The following is a 16,429-nucleotide window of genomic DNA, read 5'->3' as shown; positions in this document are numbered from 1 at the left end:
GATTTTGCTGACTTCTGTTAATGTGCTTTACAGAACGCTTGGATCTTGGTGATGAGCCCAGTGTAAATAATGTAGCTGAGTTGCTATGCAAAGCAAAGGGCTTCCTAAACGGAGAAATTCTATGAAATAGTAAATAAAATGTGGGAAATGGGAAAGACCTTTGTTCAATTTGACTGTTGGGAAAGACCTTTGTTCAATTTGACTGTTGGGAAAGACAGAAGTTCAAGGAAGCCAGGTCCGTGGGGTTGACAGCCAGGTTTGTGGTTTTCTCTTTTGTGTTTTTTTAACACCAATTAAAACTCCAGCCACTTGGGAAGCTCTTGTCCTTGGTAAACAAGAAAATCAAAAGCTGTAAATTTTTGGTTCCCATTTCTCTTTGGCATTTCCCTCTGAGGTTTCTTCTCTGCTTCTGCTCAGACTGGTTCTGCTTTGGGCTTTGTCCTAACACTTGTTTCTTATCTGCCTGGAACAGACTGTCGTGGTGGGAGATACTGATCTCAGTTGACTTTCTGTACCAGAACTTAAATGTTATTTTCTATTCTCACATAAAAGAGCCAAGCGGCTTAGCGTGTCTTAAATCCTTGTGTGGCGTATTCATGTTGTTCTGTCTGGAACAGAGCTTGGGTGACAGCTGGGTGCTAATGGAAGGGCATTTGGGATCGACTTCCCGTTGTCAGATGCCGCACTGTGGGGCGAATACAGGATCAGTTCAACCTGTGTTGCTGTGCTGCTTGCTGTCGCTCCACAGAGGGTTTGGTTGTTACAGCTGGGACCACTGACCCTTGTACCACACGCGGTCATTAGCTTAACCAGCACGTGCGAGGGTCTTCCAGAGAAAACCGTTGTTTATTGCAGTGACTTCTTTTGGTCATGTTTGTTTATGTGGTGTAGAAGTGAGTGTAGTATGGAAAAATGAAAGGAACGGGTGTCCCAAGGGAAACAGAAACCCTGATGATGACCTGATGTGTGTTTTCTGAAAGGGGAGATGGAGGCTGAAAAATGCCATTTTCTAGGTCAGGAAAGATGGTCAAAATTATGTATTTTATCTTTGGCTCTTACACGATGTTGAAGACATTTTAACCTTCATAGAATCATAGAATCATTTAGGTTGGAAAAGACCTTTAAGACCATTGAGCTCAACTGTAAACCTAGCACTGCCAAGTCCTAACCCCTAACCCTACTTCAGGCTCTTTTCATTCTTCCCCCTGGCTTTGCTAGCAGATATTTTGGGGCTTTCACTGGCAGGTGAGGAAGAAATGCAGGTGTCTTTCTAGTGGGAGAGGGGTTGAGTTAACTGATGTAGCAGACTTTCTTTAAAAAGGCAAACCCAAGCTGCTCTTCACTCTCCTGAAGTTCTCATCCTAGAAATAGCTGAGTAATTTGAAAATTCAGCGCTGCCCATGCCTGAAGCTCCCCGGTGGGGACCTGCACTGTGGGTGCAGTGCCCGGCCTTTCCCTGCAGCTGCCGGCTCTGCCCTGGGTGCCTGTTTGTGTCCGTGGGGTGGACCATGGTGGGATGGGGAGGTGTGCCGGTGGAGGCGGTCCTGCCCGGAGCTGGGCAAGGGCTCTCCCTCCTCTGCCTTGCCCTGCCCGAGATCCTCTTAAGCGTTTTAGGGACCGATTTGACAAACTGAGCCCTAAGCAGTCGGCATAGTTGCTTAGGAACGGTCAGAGGCACATATGTATTTGGTGTAAATGCAGCTGTGATTAACTGTACGGACAAAACCGAGGTCAGGGAGGCAGCCTGCCTCCTCGTTCTGCTATCTAGTTCTCTGGGAGGAGATCCGGGACGAAGGGCGTCTTGTGCAACGTGTAACTGATGCAGTAACCTTGAGCAGGAGGGATGTGATCACCCTGATCGCATCTCCGGTGCCACTGACGATACTAAAACTCCCCACTCTTTGTTTCTTCAGAGGTAACCAAGTGCCACAGCTTTTTTCCGAGAAGGTGGCAGATGAGAGCAGCGTGTTTGGAGATACTTGCGAAGATCTCCATCTGTTTTTAAAAGGCACCCCAGAAAGCGGGGGTGTGGGAGCGTGCGTCTAATGTACGTGTCACTTACTGAGATCGGAGCTTAGTTGCAAAGTTACTTCTCATAAAGACGCGTTGTTTTTTTTTTTTCCCCTATCAACACTCAGTTAATGCAAACCATGTCTGGTGTTTGGCCCTGGCGGTGGTCTGTTGTTTAGAGAAAATGCTGTTGCGGGCATGTGCAGTTAACAAACAGTCGTTATCGCTTCCAGAAGCCTTAAGGGACTCTGCCTGCTGCCTTCAGCGCCCTGGCAAAGGTTTGGTGTTGTGGGTCTGTCCGCCTTCTGCCCTTGCACGCCTTGCTAGAGACTGGCGTGCGTTTCAGCCTGTTTAGTTACAGTGGTATGAAGTGCTTTGTCTTTTCCTCCTGCCGTGGCTTAGTGTCCTTTCCGAAGCACTTCTGGGCGCTGCTGGCCCAGGAGCAAGGCGGTGTCACCTTTTCCTGTCTTCAGAAGAGTTTTCTGAGAGCCGAGGTACTTCGGGGTGGTAATAGTGGGCTCCTGTTTCCGTACGTTTGGCTGTTTGGATAAGCAGAGATTTCCCTTTCCAGCCGTTGCACGAGGACCGTTTTGCCGAGGCAGGTAGCACTCCCTTCGGCAAACAGCCCCTTCCCCACCACCCGTTTCTACTCGGGCCTGAGCGAGCGCCGCAGGGGCAAGCGGCGGGTGTTTGCAGAGCCTTGCCGCGACCTGCCCGCCCTCCCCGGGTAGAGGGAGGTCTCCTCCTCTCGGGGTGGGGAGATGAGGGCATGATGGACCTGCCCCGTTCCTCTTGCTGCTGCCGCCGGGGCAGTGACGTGATGGTGCCTTTGTGCTGCAGCTGCTGCTGCTTTGAGCCCGCTGTCCGCCGTTGTATCGAGCAGCTGCTGCAGAAGTCATTTGTTGCTGGCTAGTAGGTTCCCTGGTGTGAAATTGGACGTGACCAGAAGAAACGGAGTGATTGACTCACACTGAAAAAACTGTTGGATCTCCTTTTCCTGGAAGAGGTGTTACTTACATTTTTGCCTCTTCCCTCCTTCTCAGACTCTCTGCATATGGAGACTGTAGAGTTAAAATGTGAAGTCGTTTACCTCTGCCCACCCCGCTCCTTAGCGGGCTTTTTTGATCTGTGCTTGTGGATCCCGCTCCGTGTAGACAGGCAAGACCCAGACCGTGCAGCCGCACTTGCGTTGGCAGGGGCGTCGAGCGCTGTGGAGATGCCTCCCCCTCCGACACGCGCGCGCTCACCAGGTGACAAGCTACGCTGTCCGTACCGGTGCCAGCGTGTTGCTGCCTGTCCTGCCAGACCTGCAGCTGGGCCTTTGAACTGCTCAAGCGTCCGTTGAGGTGTTGCTGTGCACGAGCTTCATGGCAATTTGGGGGACTTGACTTCTTTCCCCTCCAGCAGGCTCCTGCAAGAGGTGACAAGTGTGCAAGAGCATCCGCTGGGCCAGCCGCAGTCATCGCTCCTGTTGCCCTTGGCACAGTGTGGGCTTCCCTGAGGATGGGGCAGTAACTCCGAGTACTTTGGTGGGTGGGAGCTTGTTCATACAAGAAATGTTTGATTTTGGGGGGGACTGTGCAAGGGGACGTGCAGGACTCAGCTGTGTTTCATTCCTGCCCAGGGATCTGGAAGCGAGAGCCGCCCCTCGTCCCTCACCTTGTCCCTGCCGAGGTTTGGGTAGTAGGGAGACTGCCCTGAGCTCCGCAGTGCCCTTGGGGGCTGGAGCAGAGGCTGTAAGCCAAAGGTGTTTGGCAGCATTTTCACCTTATTTTGTCTGCTTCCACCAGAATTCTCATTCCTGTGTTACATCCCCAGGAAAGTCGCCGGTTTTGTGCTCCGCAGTAGCTCTGTACCACAGCTCTTGGTGTTACCTCAGGAAAATGAAGCCAGCAGGTGTGTCAGCCGCTGTAAGTGCCTGTTCTGCAGTGGTGAAGAGCTGTGTTGCTGCTCTCATCTCAAGTTTGCCCTGGGGATGCAGATGTAGAAGTTGAATGGAAAACTGCAGAGATTACGTGGATTTGAAAACAGATGCTGCGTAGCTGCAACGGAGAGTTGTCTTCCACAGAGAGTCAAATTCAGAATGCTGTCTCTTTCCTGCTTCCCTGTCAGGCAGGAGGAGGTTAGCTCTCTGCCTGCGGCAGCAGTTCATCCTGGCTGGGTGGAGGTGCTCGACCAGAGCCCTTCTGTGGCGTGGGGTCCGTGCGGCTGAATTCGGTGGCGTGATGCTGCTCTTCTGCTGGCCTCTTTCCAAGGTGTTTGATTAAAAACCCTGCCAAGGACAAAAATGAGTGGAAACCTGGCTGTGCCAGGACTTTACCCAAGGTGTCGTTATCTGCTCTGAGTCTTGTGACGGTGCAAGTCCTGCTGCAGTGGTGCCTGGCAGCGGTGGCTGTGGGCGGGGGGCTCCGAGCCGGCTGTAGGCGTAGGGGTGCCGGGGGCTGCGGAGGCCGAGGGCGGTGTCCAGGGGTGTTCAGCAGCTCCCACGGCAGCTGGGCCGGGCCGGTCACCTGAAGCCGTGATGGGGAAGTGTGGCTTATGGTGGGGCTCCGGCCGGGCTTGGCCTGAAGGGCGGGCATCCTGTGGGCGCTCGGGGCAGAAGTGGGAGCTGAGCGGGGGCGCGTGGCACTGCCGCTCCCCACCTGGCTCCTCCACAGCTGCTCTCTTGTGCCGCAGATTGCAGCTGCTTGGGTCTGTCTGGGCTGCTCAGGGTTTGCGGTCTCTGCTCCAGAAATTCATTCAAGCAGAAACCGATGCTGGGTGGCCGTACCGCAGCGTGCTTGCTGCGGGGAGAGCTGACGGCACGCTCTGCGAACGCGAGCCTCTCCGTGGCTTCAGCACACCAGGATTCAGGTAGAATCTCCTTGGGGCTTGTTGGCTTTCTTTTGTTTGTGTGTGTGTATATCAGTGGAAACCTTCAGAGTCCCAGGACCTGTAGTTTGAGGTGTGAAAAACAGAAAGCCAGACTGGGTTGAGTTCAGGAGGACCCTGGTGTGGAATGGGGGCAAGAGCCGGTTGCAAACAGATGCTGGGCAGGCTCAGGGCGAGCAGAGCTCCTCCAGGCTGCAGTGCCTGTGCCTCTGCGCCATCACAGACTGGAGGTGTCACAGGTTCTCCTCTGAGCAATGGCCCTGCGTTCCCCTGCCCATACTAAGCCCAACAGCTGTTCCCCAGGGAGCCCTGTGGGTGGACTGGAGCCACTGGCAGCCTGCAGCCTCACTGTGGGCAAAGTGAGCTGGGGGGGCACCTGTGTGGAGCTGGGCTGTGGGAACACGCTGTCCTGTGGCATGTGGGTCTGAAAAAGCTTCTGCTGGAGCTGGGCAGCTCCCAGCCTTTGTCCTGCGGCTTCTCCTCAGGGTGGAGAACGACGGGTCCACGAGTGAAACTGTGACACTGGTATTTCTGTCTTTCAGCAGAGATGGGGCAACTGAGTAACGACAGCAATTTTGCGCATTGTTCTCCTGAGGTCTTGGAGATGCCTGTGTGGAAGGGGCACAGCGCTGGTCAAAGCCCAAAGGACTTTTAAACTAAAAGCCTGGAGAGGAGAAGGTTCTGGGGAGACTTTGTTGTGGCCTTCCGGTACTTAAAGGGGGCCTATGAGAAAGCTGGGGGCAATCTTTTTAACAGGACCTGCTACAACAGGACAAGGAGTTAATGGTTTTAAACTGAAAAAGGGCAGATTTAGGCTAGATATTAGGAAGAAATTTTTTACACTGAAGATGGTGAAACACTGGCACAGGCTGCCCAGAGAGGTGGTAGATGCCCCATCCCTGGGAACATTCAAGGTCAGGTTGGACGGGGCTCTGAGCAACCTGATCTGGCTAAAAATGTCCCTGCTCACTGCAGGGGCTTGGACTAGATGACCTCTAAAGGTCCCTTCCAACCCAAACTACTCTATGATTCTGTGCTTCATCCCGGATAAAGCCTTTAACTGGAGAAAAGCAGAGATGGAGCAGAACTAGGAGCAGGTGGTGATGAGCTTTCCTGTCTGTGGGCCCTGGTCTCCAGGCCTGGATTTGGGTAAGTCGGTGGCTTTCTGACTTCCCACAGGGAAAACAGTCCCTGCCCCTCTCTGGGGCCATGGCCACCAGCATCCCCTCAGCAGCAGCCTCCCCCTGCACCCCTCTGCGCGTGCCTCTGCCGTGTGCTCCTCCCAGTGCCACTGGCGGCAAGGACTGATGTGCCTCACAGAGCCCCCCAGCCTGGGCATCCATGTGCTGGGAGCTTAGGAGCAGGGCTGTGCGGTCCTGTCTGTATCTGGCACTGGTTATACTGGAACTGCAGACACTAAATATTTATTTATTTATTTCCACCACCACCCCCCCAGCTCCAGCAATGGGGATTTCAGACTCTGCCAGCAGGACTGATTGCTCTGCACCAGCTACTCCTGAGCCCCTGCAGACCCCAGGTGTTTGTGTCCCTTCCTGGGTTTAGTTGCAATAGCTGTAAAACCCGGGAATTGAATGTTTTTGGATTGGTTTTTTTTTTCCTTGCAAACTTTCTTGTCATTACAAGGTTGGACCATGTTTTTCCATGAAATTTTTCCAGTTGCAGAGTGCTCAGCACATACTATTACTTTGGATGAAAAAAAAAAAAGACAGGTGAGTTTTGACACACGGATAATACTTGAAAATTGCTGTTGACCCAAGCTTAATTATCTGGCTGGTAGTTGGTTATTAAAAGTGAGCAGGAACATCCGTGGCATTTAAACTGAGCCCGGGCCTCCAGCTCTCTGCCCGTTAGGGGCTGCTGTTGCTTTGCTCCGGCCGGGAGTGTGGGCTCTAGCTGGGGACTTTAAAGAAAAGTTTAGAAATTCACTTTTCAAATTTTGGACTTTTTTGGAGTAACAGGAAACTCATTAAACCTTTACTTGTGTGCATGCGATTTAACAGCATCGTTTGAGTTTTGCCTAAACCTGACAGTGTTAGGCTAATGCAAAAGAGCTGTTGCTGTAGCAGTCCGTGGAGGTGTGCGGAGAGGGGGAATATTTTCCTTTATGTGGTTGGCATCGCTGCAAGGGCAGTGGATGGGCTCTTGGTCCTCTGTCAGCAGCATTTGGAGAGGGCTGGCCAGGGTAGAGCAGGTGTCAGCCCAGTTGCATGGATGGTTTCCCTGCAGAGAGGAGGGCTGGGGACCATGTCTGAGCCCTGGGGGCTTGTCCCAGCATCTGAGGTGGCTTCCCTTAGTCCTGGAAGATGAATCACAGGTGCAAATGGAGAACCCTGGGGTCAGCACCCACTTAATCGAGCCCCAGGGCATCAGCCCGACTTCTTGCTGTGCCCACCCGTGGATGTAGCTCAGCAGAGTGTTGAGTTTCACAGCAGTGGGCTTCAAAACGGCAAAATTCACGTGAGTTTTATGTGGCGTTGATCAGGGAATGCTTATGGTAGTGTAACAATCGCTACTGCATAAAACTGGCTTCCCCTATGTCTGTGTAAGGTCTGGCCCAAACCCAGCAGGGTTCTTCCATCTTCCCAGTCAGTGTGCGCAGACCTGTTGCTTCCCAGCCCCGAGGAGAGGTGTAGGGGCAGGCGCCCGTCAGGGTGGGCTCATTTCGGAGCACGATGAACCTCCTTGGGAGGAAGGCACTGGGGGGATGGATGCTGCCAGAAGCAGCTGGTTATGGCTGCCCTGTGTCTTGCCAGCCCCCAGAAACCCTGCTGCACCAGGGGGGGCAGCTGGGCTTGATGTCCCTCAGCCCTGCACGGCCTTTACTGGGAAAAACTGAACAGGTTTTTCCCTTCCTCAGGCTGCTGTGGATTTGGGCAGTGAGCAGCAGCGAGGGAGGGGAGCTGTGCTGGGGGCCAGGCAGCGCTGGGGAGGGCCACAGGGGAGCTGCCATTGTGTCTGTGGTCAGTTTGGCCACCACAAACCAACCCAACCCAGCCTCTGCTTTGCAAGCTGCAAACGGTGCTGCTGCTCTTCCAAGGGCTCACAGCTCTGCCAGCAGCTCTTCAGCTTTCTTTAAAGTTTATTTATTGTGACCTCTGATGATAACAGTGCAAAGCTGACATTTCTGAGCCTCAGCCTGAGCTCAGCTGGTTTAAAATCCAACTTGCAGATCCTGGGAGCCTGGTGGGTGGTGGCGGGGGCGGATGGTTCTTGCTGCCTCACAGAGAACAGATGTTTTCAAGGCAACCACCGAGATGTCAAGGCGAGAAAAGGCAGAACTGAGCGTCAATGAGCAGAAGTTACTGTACTTGCAGTGCAAAGAGGCAGGTGTTCACGTTGCTGCTGTATGAATTTCTCTGTATGAGGTAAAGGCTTGTCCCGCCATGCTGCGTCCTCATGGCCAATGGCCCTGTGCGGGCCGGGCTCTGCAGGAGCTGCCGGGATGCAGAGCAGGGGAAGAGGTGGCACCGGTGGAGGTGTGTGACCCCGAGAGCTGAGTCACTGCGCTCCTGTCACCGCGTTGGGCCGACCCAGGGCCCACGGGGGAGCCCAAGGCCTCTCCTTTCCCTCAGTGCCTAGTTATGGGTCATCCTTCCCTTGAGAAAGGTCTTGAAAGGGGAGCTCGTCATGAAATGCCTTTTCCCTTTTGCAGCCTCGTGACTAAACAGGGCCATGCAGAAGAGAGATGGAGCAAAGAGCGGCCTGGTCTCGGGGCGCTCCTTAGCGGGAGCTGTGGCCTGGACAAGCAGGGCCCTCGGGTGGGGTGCGTGTGGCACGGGTGGACGTGGAAAGCCGGAGCTGCCTCGCCCGAAGTGCCTGCTGGGGCACAGCCCCGGGGATTTTTCTCTTTTTCTCCTTTTCTCCCCTGCAAAATGGGTTTCTGTGCTTTGCTGCTGGATGGGAGCAGGGTCAAAGCCCACCGCAGCAAAGAGCCCTGCCCCTCTCCCAGGCACAGGCAGGAGGCAGCGCCAAGAGGTGGCACAGGAGAAGGCAGAGAAATAAATGGTGCAGAAGAGACAAAATGCGGCAATTGCCGCAGAATACTTTAATTTCTTTCTCCTTTTCTATCCGCTTTAACTTTCCAGGTCATTGATGCTAATGGGCTGTGGTAGAAGTGAAGTAAATAATCACATACGCCAGAGACATAACACTGATTTTTAAGTCTCTTCTCGCTAATTAGTGACAGCCTCTGTGGGGATTGGCCTCAGTGCTCAACAGCCCTGCCAGTATTCGCCTGCCACCTTCTCCGACAGCAAGAAAAGCGAAGCAGAAGGGAAAAAGAAAAGGCCTTAGCTTGCTTTCGCTTTCATTTTGTTTTTACCAGAATTGTATTAGGATAGTTTTAAAAAATAACTCCGTTTTTAAGTAGCTCTATTGGTGTATTGTAATTTTAAATGTATTTTAAAAAATAATTCCAGTTTACTGCTCAGCGCAAACAAACCAAGTAAATGGTAGGTACCAGTCAGCATAAGATCACTGCAGGGGAAAAAACTTGTTTCACATTTTGATCATTCTTGTAATTCTGTTACTTAATCAAACAGAAACTAGGGTAAGTATTAAGGAGTCATACTGAGGTGTCTACAGGTAGAGGCGCTGCTGTGTTCATATGCTACCTGCACAGCTCACAAATACAGTGAAGAACGTTCTCGAAGCTGTATGCTGGAAACTTCACTTGCATTTGCTTCTAAATTTTTTGCTAAACAAGGTTTCCCTTTGCTAATACAATAATAATAAATCTTGTGGGTTTTTTTTTCCCCTCTTAAAATAATGCATTTTAAAGTATAGATATGCAATAAGTATGATTCTCAGCTCTCACGTGAGAGCTCTCACGGGCCTGCTAATAAATGTAATTTTTATTTATACTTGTTCAAAGGCCATGAAGAAGGTTTTATATAAGAGAACGTGCAGGTCAGTACAGTCCTGGGCTGAGTTCACAATACAGATGAAGAACTAATTCAGACAGAAAAAACAGAACAACTATGAATTCTGATCAGAAAATTTGGTTCTCTTAAGACAGGTACTGGAGGCTGGTTTTGGATTTTTTAATAAATGACTTAAGGATAAGAAAATAAGCGAGAAGAGGAATTGTTGATTGCTTTTCTACTTGAAAGGCCAATAGAAAACTAGGAATGGCATTGTCTTTTCCTTGTTCGCTGAGCTTCATTCTTTTCCCTTACTACTTTCTCATGTGTCTGGTATCTGAAGTGTCCATCACAAAGTGGGTCATGGTGCTCGCTCCAGGTAGTCAGCTGTGGTTATTAAGTGGCAGTAATGACAAATGCCCATGTTTGGGATCAGCCCACACCCAGGAGGCCTTGTTCTCTCTCCTTCATTATACGTCCCAGTTTTCCCCTAAGTGGTGCATGAGAAGTAATAGGATAATACCAAGGGATGCAAGAGGTAGCGTGAGATCTCAGAGTAAGAGGAATGCCAGGATATAATACAGAAAGTACGTGAAATCAGTCTGTGTAACTTGTTTACAGTGGGATTAACCAGGAACTGCTTGTAAAAGAAATAAGGTTAAAATTATGTATAGGTGAATCTGAATATGTAATTTGTCAGAGCAAGCAACCACTAACAAGAATGATCCTAATTCAAGCACAGGAGGGGAAAGGTACTTTACAAAAAAAAGATCACCGTCTAGTCAAGCATTCAGCTCACGCTGTACAGTTGGTCTCCTTGTCTTCAGGTCTAAACCCTGGTCTCCTTTAGCTGCATGGTTCTGAGGAACACGGGGTTTGTTACATGTCCCGGCTCAGGTTGAAATCGCAGCCCAACCCTACTGCTTGTTTCCATGAGCAAACAGGCTCATTTCTGAAGTAAGTGTTCTCTCTCTGTTTCCAGGAGCTGGATGTTATCCTAAGTACACAGGAAGCATTACATCTGATGGAACTTCTACTCTTATGTGATCACATCGTACTGGTTTTGAAACAGCTCCACTAAAACCAGGGGGAACACGAAGTCACAGATCCTTTTTTTTTCCTCTTTCCTTATAGTTTGTCAGTAGAGACATTTCTGGAAAAGAGTTTCCATCTAACACAGGTTTAAATGGTTGTGGCACAGAAGTGCTGTTCTTCCCCTTGGTGGCCTGTCCCAGCTGGAGAGGGGACACCAGTCCCTGAGCACTTCTAAACTGGACCTGCACACCTACTGCCTGCCAGCTCCTGGCCAAACAGTTATGCAGCCACCTCCTTCCAGAGCTCACCCACGCTCAGGAAAGAGACGGATACTGCGGGCTGTCCACTTTATTTGACAAGATAGGCCCTGTCACGGTTCTCTCCAAGAAATGCCACACTCGGCAGACAGGCAGCTGCGCAGCGTGAGCTGTATTGGGCTCAAGATGGCTGGAGATGTGCTTCTAGACCCTATCAAATGGTGAAGAAAACCAAGAAGCACCAGCACAAGATCTGTAACTAGCGGTGTTCCCCAGGGGTCAGTACTGGGTCCTGTCTCGTTCAACATATTCATCAACGACCTGGATGAAGGGACAGAGTGCACCCTCAGCAAGTTTGCTGATGACACAGAACTGGGAGGAGTGGCTGACACACCAGAAGGCTGTGCTGCCGTTCAGTGAGACTTGGACAGGCTGGAGAGCTGGGCACAGAGGAAACTGATGAGGTTCAACAAGGGCAAGTGTAGGGTCCAGCACCTGGGGAGGAATAACCCCGTGCACCAGTACAGGTTAGGGGCTGACCTGCTGGAGAGCAGCTCTGCAGAGAGGGACCTGGGAGTCCTGGTGGACAGCAAGTGGACCATGAGCCAGAGATGTGCCCCTGTGGCCAAGAAGGCCAATGGCATCCGGGGGCGTGTTAAGAAGAGTGTGGCCAGCAGGTCGAGGGAGGTCCTCCTCCCCCTCTGCTCTGCCCTGGTGAGGCCACATCTGGAGTCCTGCATCCCGTTCTGGGCTCCCCAGTTCAAGAGAGACAGGGAACTGCTGGAGAGAGTCCAGCAGAGGGCTATAAAGATGATGGGACTGGAGCATCTCTCTTATGAGGAAAGGCTGAGAGACCTGGGGCTTATTAGCCTGGAGAAGAGAAGACTGAGAGGGGACCTTAGCAACACTTATAAATATCTACAGGGTGGGTGTCAAGAGGATGGGGCCAGGCTCTTTTCAAGGGCAATGGGCACAAACTGGAGCACAGGAAGTTGTGCCTGAACATGAGGAGGAACTTCTTTACTCTGAGGGTGGCAGAGCACTGGCACAGGCTGCCCAGGGAGGCTGTGGCATCTCTTTCCCTGAAGATATTCAAACCCTGCCTGGACATGATCCTGTGTGACCTGCTCTAGGTCAACCTGCTTTAGCAGGGGGGGTTGGACTAGATGATCTCCAGAGGTCCCTTCCAATCCCTGCCAGTCGGTGATTCTGTGATCTACTCCAAATCTTTTCTTCTAAACTAAAAGTGGTTGGGGAGGATGCAGCTGGATCGCTGTGCTCCATGTGAATGAGCGCGGTATTGCTAAATAGTCACAGTGGGTTATCCCTGTCACAGACTTTTACCCTCTCACCACCGATAATTCAACAGTGGCCAGTTTAGTCAGGTTTGTAGTGACCTCCTGTCTTTTGTGTGTCTTTTGCTATTGACTCTTTCATTCTTTGCTCTCCCTGCAACACCTAACACCGAGGCCCAACGCAGTCTATGGATCATTCTCTTCCAGAGAATCTCAGAAGAGGTGCCTTGACTTACAGGGCACCCCCCCCATCTCTGGGAAAGACTGCAAGGAAACACCACGCAGAAGACAAACTAGGGGATGGAAAAGGGCTCAAGACGTGCACTATGAGACAGAGAACACGTGGAATGCAGCTGTGTCAACACACCCCGAAGAACTGGGATTGTGCATCATCCTGATGTAAGGGATTAAGCTCCACAAAAACTGCACACAAAAGCTCCTCTTTGGAAATTCAGCGGTCAGAAAGCACACTATGTTATTAACAAAGCACAGTTTTAATAAAAAGGTTTAAGGCTTACATCTCAAAATGACTTATAAATAAAATAATCACAATATATATATTCATTTTTTTTTAAAAAAGTATTAACTATAAGATAATATATATTTTCTGAGTTATAAAATCCCATATAAATAGCAAATTATTCTCAATATGCAGATTACACGAATACATAAAACCCAGGGTGCATATCTGAAAGGAATCCTGAGTTGGGACTCAACAAATGGCAGAAAACAGATCAATGATACAGCTGGACACAATAAATGCTGTTGTCCTAGCATGTAATTTCTCCAAAACTGTAAAAATGGAATTGAGAACTTTTTGGTTGCTTGACCTTGTTCAGCTCCATAGACTCAGGACTGGCTCTGGATACTCCACTCCTTGAGATTTCAGGAGCACCCTATAAATTCTTTTGGTATCAAAAAAAAGAACACTACACCTGTCTTCTGATGGACAGAAATAAGGCACAATGCACTTAGAGCAGGTCAGCGCAGGCTGTAAGAAGCAGCTTGGACTTACAGCCAGAGAGCAGCAAAAGGCACCTCTTGAATGAAGATGTGTGGCGAGAAATCCTGGTAGTTGTACACAAAAGGAAGTCAATTGTTACATCCCTCAGGGTTCCCCTGCTTACCCCCAAAATAACAACATAAATGAAAACAAGTGGAAACTTGGCACGTTAGAAATACCAAAGTGAAAGTTCCCCCCCTTTTTTTTTTTTTTTTGAGATTGAGATAAGCAAACCAGCAAGTTGGAGTAAGAACTAGCAGTCTGGCTCCAGCAGCACACGCTTCTTCCTTTGTGGCACAGGTCACAGCCGCACTGCGATCGGAGCTTTCACCTTGTGTGCTCTCCTGGCCTTCCCAAGTGAGCTGTACAACCGATGCACGTGAACGGGAACGTTCCTAACAGCGTGACTACCTCTCCTAGAACAAGGCAGACTGCTGTACTGCAAGAAGACACCAACTTGCAGAAGCCTGTGGGTGTATTTAAATTCTGATTCTGAGCTCTTTTATTATTGTAGCACAACTTTACTTTTCTGATCACAATGAAAAAATGTCAATTATTCATGGAAAAAAATGAAGACTATCCTGCCTGTTGTTTTCAAGGAGCAATGGAGTCATGCCTTCCTTTAAACACTGTTACTACACAAAATACAATGCTCCCTTTCATACACTCAGGGTCACGAGCTCCGACTTGTTACTAAAAGATGAATCATCAGAGCAAACTCACGCATGCAAACTGCAATGAACACAGAGGCTTAAATTTTGCTTCTTATTACAGCGTCAACTCAGTAGAGATAATGAAGTGTGTAAGAGCCATTCATAGTCTCCTGGCTTACTCCCAATTAAACCAGGATCAAAACCAGGATGAACAATGTCATACTGAAGTTGAGCCATAGTTGCTGGGAGAAGAACTTCACAAGTAAACGACAGATGCATGATACCGCTTTAGATTCAGGAATTCTCCATGGTTTTCTGTCCTTTCAAACACTACAAAGAACTCATCCTTCTTTTTTCTCGGTATCCTATGAATACCAACTGCCCCGCTCATGGGAATTTTCTTCCTGGTTTTCAGTTAAAACCCCCAGCAACAAGAAGTTATGAATATTGCACAGTCAGTTAGGATGGAAGACTAGGAAAGGGAATGGCACTTGCAGGGTGACTCTTCAGTCCAAAGAAAAGCTCTTCATTTTTTCTGCTAATTCTTGTCTCATTTCTATATGTTTTTTCAGGTTTTGCACTTCATGGGGCAGGTTAATGTCCCACATTGACACACAGGATTGTAATTCTGGAAAAAAATATTTTAAAAATTGAAAAGTGCAACAGAGATTAATTTATTGCATAATTAGAAGTGGTCTTGCTTATTTTTTTATTACTTGTAAAGTGCCTCAATGAAGCATGATGCTTAGGACCTGGAAGACAAGGTATATGACACTTTATGTGTGAGGTAACGCAGTTATGGGCCACGAGCTGTTTGTACTTGCACAAGGATTTGGCTTCCAGTTCCTAAATTGAATGAAACTTCATTGAGTCACTGAGACTGGGATGAGATAAAGGTGAAGAAGGGCATCGATCAGAACATCAACTGTAAGTGTTCTTAGAAAAACCCAAAGATGGAGATTTTCCATCTTCTTATTCCAGCATTTTGTGATTCTAATTGTCAGGAAGCTCTTCCTGACATCTGACCTAAATCTCCCTTGCTGGAACAGAAACAGGTTAGTCCTTATCCTACCCAGGGAATATGCAGAAGTCTTTATTCCTTTCCTCTTTATTTACATATTTGTAGCCTATTATCATGTCCACTCTAAGCTTTATTTACATTAACCAACTTCACTTCCTGCAATATTTCCTCACAAGCTGCATTTCTCTCCTCTGGGCTATTCCTAGTAGCCCAGACCATTCAGCAATGTCCCCAAAACGGATACGCTTCTCCAGCTGAGGCCGTGTCAGCACTCGGCAGAGTGGAGAGTCAGCTCAGGTCTTACGGACGCCACTTTTCGATTGGTATGAGAATGGTGTCTGCCTCTCCTAAAGCAACGTGACACGGGTGGCTCATGTTTAGCCTGCGATCAGTTATAACCTTTTTTCGCAGCACTGCTGCTTAAGCTGATCATTTCCTCATGTTGGTACAACGGATCATTCCTAATTAAGTAAAAGGTCTTGCATTTGTCCTTACTGAATTGTATCCTCTTTCCTTCCAGGCCATTTGTTCTATTTGTCAAGGTAATTCTGAATCCTAATCCTGCCCTCCAGTGTGCTTGTGGCTTTGCCTTAGCTGAGAATTGTCTGCAAATCTGAAAAGCACATTTACTATTCCTTCATCCACATCATTCCTGAAAACACTGAGGATTCCTGGCCTAGCACAGACCCCCCGGGAAATCCATTTGATACATTTCCCAATTAGACAATGACATTTAGTCTCCAAACACAGGTTTCCAGCAAATCATACTATATACTTCAAATAGTGGCTTCCCCTGATCCATTTTTGGAAGTTACTGTTAGTTTGTATGGAGCCCAGAAATGCAAAAGACAACAAAAACTAATAATGATGTTTCAATAAAATGATATGAAATCATGATCATCAACTCTCCACTCTCAGCGGGCAGTCAAGCATCGTAGCCTCTACTCCACTAATAATACAAATTAATAAAACACAGTTCAGGTACCTTTGTGATATTTGTTGTCTTCGGTGTCACTTTTGTAGCAATATCCCAAAACCAGGACCACATTCTTGAGAGTCCCTTTTTCAAAGAAATAAAATGTCAAATTTTAATCTTAATGGGAACTTTGTAAGTTAAGGACAGAAAGAGTAGATGCCATCGTGCCGCTAAGAGGACAGAAAGCAGAGCTCAGTCCATCAGACCCTTTATTCAACATCATTAACCATGAAAAACCCAGACAAGAAAACAATATAGTTCACGTCTCCATTTAATGAAGGGGTTTATCAGGGTTCAAAGGCATCAGCTGGATGAGCCGGCCAGCCTGCTGAACAAGGCTAAGGACAAAGCACCCTTTTACCCAGCCCAGGCAGAGGCAGTAGAGTCACAGGAAGCAGATGTCCCAGCGAAGGAACAGGCTGCAA

At 49.1% G+C, this 16,429-nt stretch overlaps 1 protein-coding gene across 3 annotated transcripts in view; it reads right to left on the bottom strand.

Moving 5' to 3' along the window:
- Nucleotides 1-14,016: 14,016 nt before the first annotated feature.
- The window catches only part of LRRK2 (leucine rich repeat kinase 2), a 67,981-nt gene continuing 65,568 nt past the window's right edge, over nt 14,017-16,429 (bottom strand). For all 3 annotated transcript variants that reach the window (XM_086473948.1, XM_086473967.1, XM_086473958.1), the window contains 2 exons: nt 16,014-16,088; nt 14,017-14,635 (listed from right to left, as the gene is read on the bottom strand). In XM_086473948.1, the coding sequence (XP_086330074.1) occupies nt 14,514-14,635; nt 16,014-16,088 (197 nt within the window). In that variant the 3' untranslated portion in view covers nt 14,017-14,513. The remainder of the gene's footprint in view (nt 14,636-16,013; nt 16,089-16,429) is intronic.

Source organism: Leptosomus discolor, chromosome 1 (genome assembly GCF_034619465.1).
Source record: "Leptosomus discolor isolate bLepDis1 chromosome 1, bLepDis1.hap2, whole genome shotgun sequence".
Classification (NCBI taxonomy): domain Eukaryota; kingdom Metazoa; phylum Chordata; class Aves; order Leptosomiformes; family Leptosomidae; genus Leptosomus; species Leptosomus discolor.
Note: the sequence above shows the minus strand (reverse complement) of the source record. Positions and strands in the feature narration are given on the sequence as shown.